General features: G+C 44.7%; 1 protein-coding gene across 1 annotated transcript; it reads right to left on the bottom strand.

Moving 5' to 3' along the window:
* Positions 1-1,305: 1,305 nt before the first annotated feature.
* LOC124668628 (probable jasmonic acid carboxyl methyltransferase 2) lies at positions 1,306-2,771 on the bottom strand. Its single transcript, XM_047205734.1, has 4 exons — positions 2,697-2,771; positions 2,085-2,477; positions 1,752-2,018; positions 1,306-1,656 (listed from the first exon to the last, which is right to left on the bottom strand). The coding sequence occupies exons 1-4, from the start codon at positions 2,769-2,771 to the stop codon at positions 1,306-1,308; spliced, it is 1,086 nt and encodes a 361-aa protein (XP_047061690.1).
* Between the last annotated feature and the right edge of the window lie 4,710 nt (positions 2,772-7,481).

Genomic DNA, 7,481 nt, shown 5'->3' with positions numbered 1-7,481 from the left:
ATTGTGATGCAGATTGGGCTAGCTGCTTAGATGATCGAAGATCCACCTCAGGGTATTGTGTTTTTGTTGGAGGAAATTTGGTGTCATGGAGAAGTAAGAAACAATCTGTTGTCTCGAAATCAACAGCCGAAGCAGAGTACAGAGCTATGTCACAGGGCCTGGGTGAAATGTTGTGGGTACGAAACCTTCTAAAAGAGCTGAAAATTTTAAGGCAAGGAAGCTTGAAAGTGTGGTGTGATAATATGTCTGCCATAAACATAGCAAACAACCCTGATCAACATGAGCGAACTAAACATGTGGAGATAGACAGATTCTTTATTAAAGAAAAGATTGATGCAGAGATTATCTCATTGGCTTATGTGAGATCAGGACAACAAGTGGCAGATTGCTTAACAAAAGGACTAGGATCGAAGGAGTGTAATCTTGCCTGTGCCAAGATGGGGATGATTGACATTTATCACCCATCTTGAGGGGAAGTGTTGGATAGCTGTTGGTGTATCTGTTGGGCTGTCTTCTTGTTCTCTGTTCTGGCCCATCTGGCCCAGCCCAGTCCTGACCTATATAAGGTGCTTCTATCTCTGTAACCCTAAGGTGAGAGAGTTCCTCCCCTGCAGCCTCCTTCTACCTCAGGTTAGGCCCTCACCTCTGTCCACAGAATTGACCCTGGAGAAATAATCCAGACCGTTTTACCCCTAGTTTATCGTGTCTTCCTTCATAATGTCTTCATGTCCCAATATAACGAAACTAAAGAACAAGTATAGCATCCAAAAGGCAAATCAGCTTACGCTTGAGCCACAGAATTATCAATGGCGACTTTGACATTACTGAAACAGGTCAAGAAACAATTAATAGTGCCTCAGAAAAACGAGGGGCTCGGTTTGATTAATTTGCAAACTACTTCTTAGCCAACTGATTCAGTACGCTGGCATCTCAATGGCTAGACTGCATGTTGTGTAGAATATTTTCAAGGACCATGAAACTTCTCAAAAAAATAAGAACAAATTGTTATCTTGTGGAGACAGTAAACCGACAGACTACCTAGTGAATAGAAGATCGGCTGTACTGTTAGCATTATATATGACAGTACAAAATTTAGTTCCCTTATGGTATAATTTAGTTCCCAATGAATAGAGGGAACCTATACCCCCTACAAAATTTCAATATCATACTCAATTGCACTGTGAGATAAAGATACAAAGCCACATACTTGTGTCTGAAACAATGATTGAGTTTGATCTTTAATTCTTCAGAGAAGTCCTAAACTGGTGAGCGATACAAAGTAACAATAACACGCCAGTTGTCATGTCATGCCTTGGTGAGCGATGCAACTAGCATAACTCTCGGACTTTGGGTGTGCTTGACTTGCGAGCTGCGCTGCAGGTTGAAGTGCTTCTCGGCAGTCCTCACAAATTCATCCATGACCTCTCCAGACGATCCAAAATGCTGGACTATTATCGGCTCGAATGCTGCTCTCAGACCATTCGCTATCCTGTTTGGAGTGAGGAGTGTGCTGTCCATGCCGCTTGTAGGGTCGTGCACCCGCATCTCAGTGATTGAGAAGGAACCCTCTTCTTCGATGATCAGTCTCAGCTCTTTAGCAGAAGGTCCATATGCTGGTACGTAGAAAGAACCAAACTTTGCTTTGTCAATTACACCCTGCCAGTTAGTCAAAAGAGAAACTTGGAGTGTCAAATATACACATGCTCGATAGCTAATGATAAAATGGTAGAAACCTGAAGCCGTGTATGTACCTCTGAAGCCATGATACCTAAAATCTCAACTTCAGTTCCCCAGACATGAGAGATTTCGTTGACGAGTTGATCAGAACGCCTGCCTGCAAGGGAAACAACCATACGGCCTTTTGGAACCAATTCTTTGGCTCTGAGCTCAAGGAAAAGTGTAAAATCTTTCCTGAATTGTCGCGCATAAGCTTCGGCAACCACCAGGAGTCTTTCACGCCGGACATGCTCGTTGATGTCATATGCCGAGATATGGTTGAGCCTCAAATCTTCAGGAGCCTGTACCTCAAAACGTTCAGATAATGAAGGAACTGAGGTTGTTGGAGTGGAGTATCAAATTCACACCTGTGAGAGCCAATGAAGGCTGTTGGATGAGCAGACAAGATGCAAGGAGCCACTAGGAAAGAGCCTCTCGTAGAATGAACCTGGTACAATACCAGTTACACAAACAGGCTCATCGGTTTGGTGGAGCACAACCAGGCTCTTAGCCACCATATTGAAGTCATTGTCTGGGAGATCATTGAGGAGTACACAGACTTCCGGAGGTGGCTGCTGGAACTGAAGGAAGTGGTTGTGGATAGCCTCGACGGCTATCGACACCAATGTTACCGCGTTTGGGCCAGAGGAGCAGCCCAAGTCTGCGATCACCATCTTTCGGGGGAGCAAGGTGTTGCTGTTGCTGCACAAGTCAGCGATCGCTACTTCTATCAGGGGCTTCATCCTGTTCTGCTCAGCGCTCTGCAGTCAACTTGTACTACTTCAGAAATCTAGTTTAATCTTTCCCAATTGATAGCTTAATTTTCAGTAATACAAGGTATATTATGAACGAATTCTTGACAAGGCAGTCTTCAGAAGCCAAGTTTTAGAAGAATGGAGCGTAGAAATAACACCAGTGATATCCCCATTTCGAAAAAAAAGAAATAACACCAGTGAATTAAACAAGAGACGAAAAGATACCTGAATACTGGAGTTTCGAGCATAGCTAGTTCCCCCTTGTCCTTGATTCATATGCACCCTCTGTTTGGAATCCATGGCTTTGGTTCAGCAGGGCAAACCTCAGAGACCTTGAACGTAAGAGAGAAAGATTAGGAAGGCGATGGTGACACGGTACTGGAATTGAAGTTGTTTTTGTATGTTATTATTATAAGCGGGGATGTCCCTTCTCCGGCTGCTTAATTGGCTGGACAAGTAGCATGCTTATCAATCTTTAGGCCAGCTCACCGAAAGGTGGAATGAAAGATTTGGTCAAAGTCAAATCAGCATAAAATTGGTTATTTACCTAAAAGTTCACTGGACTAAAGTTATGTACTCCCTCCATTCTATTAAACATATCTTAACTTTATCTAAATTTAGATGTATCTAGGCACTATTTAGCATCTAGATAGACAGATACACCTAAAATTAGATAAAGTCAATGTTAGAGATCTATAGTCCCTTGTAAAACATATGATGTGGGAAACGCTCGACACCCCTTAGGGTTGGCGCAGGGTTTATATTTATAGTGGTATAGATATACAATGTTACAAGTATAATACAAAAGCTACGTATATATACGGTTCTAACACACTCTCTCAAGCTTAATCGTGTCATTGAACATCTAACATGTTAAGATTGCGCCTACATCCTTGAAACAAATGTAAGGACAAAAGCTTCATGAAGATATCCGCAAGTTGATCCTTTGATGAAACAAACTTTATCTGAAGTAGCTTCTGCGCAACATGTTCTCTCACGAAGTGGTAGTGAACTTCGATGTGTTTCGTTCGGTCATGGAACACTAGATTAGAAGACAGATACGTTGCACCGATGTTATCGCACCAAAGAAAAGGAGACTGAGCTTGCGAATACGCAACTCTCGCAATAATGATTGCACCCAGATAAGCTCAGCAGTGATATTAGCCATAGCTTTATACTTAGCTTCGGTACTGCTTCAAGATACTGTAGCTTGCTTAGGCGATCATACTAGGACCAAAGAACACTACATATCCCCCCGTGGATCGCCGATCATCAAGGCTGTCAGCCCAGTCCGGATCGGAGAAGGTAGAAAGCAAGCTTGAAGGAGCAGAAAGGAGGCGAAGACCATAGGACGGCGTATGAAGCATATAGGGCAAAATACGCTTCATAGTGAGGATCCCGGGGTGAATGAAGATACTGATACACACGGTTCACAACATAAGAGATATTCGGTCTGGTAAGGGTGAGATACTGTAGGCTCCCAACAATATTGCGTTACTCTGTAGCATCCTTAGAAGAAAGAAGTGAACCATCTACAGTAGTAAGCTGGTCCAAGGTGGACATAGGGGTGGTGGCAGCCTTACATTGAAGCATACCAGCACGTCGGAGCAGATCCTGAGAATACTTCTTCTAAGTAAGAGACAGACAAGCATCATCATGAGTTACCTCCACGCCAAGAAAATAATGCAGCTTACCCAAATCCTTCACAATAAAATAAGTACTGAGAGAAGACACCGGGCGATCAACAACAGTGTCTGACGAGCTAACAAGAATGTTGTATCAACATAACCCAGAAGTTACATAGTGACTTATGGGCGCTGAAGCAAAAGCAAGTATGTATCTACTATAGAGAGAACAAAGCTATGAGCACGGAGAGGAGAGCCAAGACGTGCATACCATGCACGAGGAGCCTTCTTACGGCCATAAAACGCCTTCACAGACGACACAAATGACCAGGACATGTAGGATTACCAAACTCGGGAGGCTAGCGCATATAAACCTCCTCTTCGAGAACTCCATGAAGAAAAGCATTATGCACATCCAACTAGCGAAGAGACCATTTGCAGTCAATAATATTGACACCTGACTTTGGAGGAACCAGGGTCCATGTGTCGTTCTTGAGAAGAACCTCGTTCTCAAGTTCCATAGCACGCCACCAGTGAGGAATCTGCATTGCCGCAGAATAGTAACGAGGCTCAGCAGTAGGATCAGCATGGCCAGAGCAAGACACGCTCTGCAAGCCAAGCAACGGTGTCGTCAGTGTGCTCTTTGGGGCGAGAGATGCCACTCTTGTTGCGTGTGTGCGGCCGAGAAGGCATAGGCGCCTTCACAGTTGAGGACGACGAGGCGGCGATGGAGCAGGAGACCCCAACACCGGCGACGCAGGCGGAGACTGCCCCACTAGGCGACGCGGGAATAGGTGACGCCGAGGGCATCGGCCCATCCAGTGGGGGTGGACGGGGCCGAAGTAGCTGACGCTGGGGATGATGACCCAGCATCGGGCGACTACAGGGGCGACAACCCAGCAATGGGTGCAGGTGATGCCGGGGACAACGACCTAGCGTTGCGGGCGGGCGAGGCCATGGGTCCAGGCACATGCACGGGTGGAACAACGACCGAGGGCACTGCATGGTCCATGTAGTGATCGACGTAGTCAATGTTGGTAACGTCGGAAGCACGGACCGGGACGCCCCGGCTATCTAGTAATTCGAGCCGAGCACCCCGTCCGACACCTGCACTATTATTAGGCAGCAAACTAGGCGAGTATGCAACATCTTCAAACTGAATAGGCAACGTAGAAGATGAAACTAATGGTGGTGGTGTGTGTGGCAGTTTTGGAAGAAGAAGCAAACAAAATCAAGTTTTCATCGACGATAACATCACCGGTGATTGATACGTCTCCAACGTATCCATAATTTCTGATGTTCCATGCTTGTTTTATGACAATACTTACATGTTTTGCTTGCACTTTATGATGATTTTATGCGTTTTCCGGAACTAACCTATTAACAAGATGCCATAGTGCCAGTTCCTGTTTTCTGCTGTTTTTGGTTCCAAAAAGGCTGTTCGGGCAATATTCTCGGAATTGGACGAAATCAACGCCAAACATCCTATTTTTCCCGGAAGCATCCAGAACACCGAAGGAGAGTCGGAGGAGAGCCGGGGGGCCACCACACGGGTGGGCCGCGCGGCCTACACCCCGGCCGCGCCGGCCCGGTGTGGGGCCACCCCGTCGCCCCTCCTGCGCCGCCTCTTCGCCTATATAAGCCCTTTCGACCTAAAAACGCGATAGCAATTGACGAAACTCCGAGAAAGACTCCAGGGCGCCGCCGCCATTGCGAAACTCCAATTCGGGGGACGAAGTCTCGTTCCGGCACCTGCCGGGACGGGGAAGTGCCCCGGAAGCCATCTCCATCGACGCCATCGCCTACATCATGCTCCGTGAGTAGTTCCCCCATGGACTACGGGTTCTAGCGGTAGCTAGTTGGTACTCTCTATCCCATGTACTTCAATACAATGATCTCATGAGCTGCCTTACATGATTGAGATCCATCCGATGTAATCGGTGTTGTGTTTGTTGGGATCCGATGGATGATACATTATGATTAGTCTATCTATAAAGTTTGTGAAGTTATTGTTGCTGCAATCTTGTTATGCTTAATGCTTGTCACTAGGGCCCGAGTGGCATGATCTTAGATTTAAGCTCTATAATTATTGCTTAGATTGTATCTACAAGTTGTATGCACATGTCACCGTCCGGAACCAAAGGCCCCGAAGTGACGAAATCGGGACAACCGGAGGGGATGGCGGTGATGTGAGGATCACATGTTTTCACCAAGTGTTAATGCTTTGCTCCGGTACTCTATTAAAAGGAGTACCTTAATATCCAAGTAGATTCCCTTGAGGCCCGGCTGCCACCGGCTGGTAGGACAAAAGATGTTGTGCAAGTTTCTCATTGCGAGCACGTACGACTATATATGGAAAACATGCCTACGTGATTAATAAGCTGGATGTTCTAACTTAATGCTTTGAATCCTATCAATTGCCCAACTGTAATTTGTTCACCCAACACTTGTTATTGGAGAGTTACCACTAGTGTAGATCGCTGGGAACCCCGGTCCATCTTTCATCATCATATACTTGTTCTACATGTCATTGGAAGTAGTATCAACTATTTTCCGGTGCCATTGCTCCTGTGTTATTGCTACTGCTGTTGTGTTACTGTTACTATTGCTCTCATACTACTGCTGCTTTCACATCACCCCTGTTACTAGTGCTTTTCCAGGTGCAGCTGAATTGACAACTCAGTTGTTAAGGCTTATAAGTATTCTTTACCTCCCCTTGTGTCGAATCAATAAATTTGGGTTTTACTTCCCTCGAAGACTGCTGCGATCCCCTATACTTGTGGGTTATCAAGACTGTTTTCTGGCGCCGTTGCCGGGGAGGCATAGCTCTACTCATAAGTTCACCTGGGGAGTACACTCTACCTCTCTCTCTGTTTTATTTTATTTTGTTGTGCTTAGTTTATTTCTGTCTTGTTTTATTTTTCTTAGTTTACTTTTGTCTAGTTTCTTTTTGTCTTGTTTTACTTTTCTCATATACCCAAAAATCCATAAAAATTTGAAAAACCTAAAAATTAAAAACTGCTATTATGGGAGAACCCATAACCTACTTGGAGCTTATAGAATATTATAATAATTATAGAGAATCAAGAGCGGGAAAAGTGATGAGTGCTTGTGATAGAAAAATTGAATACAATTGCTAAAATCTTGCTTAAACGTCATGATATAAACTGTTGCTCTCAACAGGACACTAAACATCTTAAATTTCAATGTGGCTTTAGTGAGGAATTTTTAATTAAGAACTATAATCGGAATAGCTATATTCATTTTGGGTTTGAAGAGGTAGAACAATTTGTCATATTTATGGGAGCCTCCGAGATAGAATCCTTCATGGTTAAAAATTATGAAACTTGTGTTGTTTGTCGGGACCTTAAAGATTATGTCTCTT

Source organism: Lolium rigidum, chromosome 6 (assembly GCF_022539505.1).
Source record: "Lolium rigidum isolate FL_2022 chromosome 6, APGP_CSIRO_Lrig_0.1, whole genome shotgun sequence".
In the NCBI taxonomy this organism is placed as follows: domain Eukaryota; kingdom Viridiplantae; phylum Streptophyta; class Magnoliopsida; order Poales; family Poaceae; genus Lolium; species Lolium rigidum.
Note: the sequence above shows the minus strand (reverse complement) of the source record. Positions and strands in the feature narration are given on the sequence as shown.

Excerpts from the sequence above, each read along its gene's own strand:
- LOC124668628 (XM_047205734.1), bottom strand. The coding sequence starts at position 2,771 with ATGGATTCCAAACAGAGGGTGCATATGAATCAAGGACAAGGGGGAACT. Across the intron at positions 2,478-2,696 it reads CTCGAAACTCCAGTATTCAG|AGCGCTGAGCAGAACAGGAT; the intron begins GTATCTTTTCGT and ends AGTTGACTGCAG. Across the intron at positions 2,019-2,084 it reads GCCTTCATTGGCTCTCACAG|GCTCCTGAAGATTTGAGGCT; the intron begins GTGTGAATTTGA and ends TTTGAGGTACAG.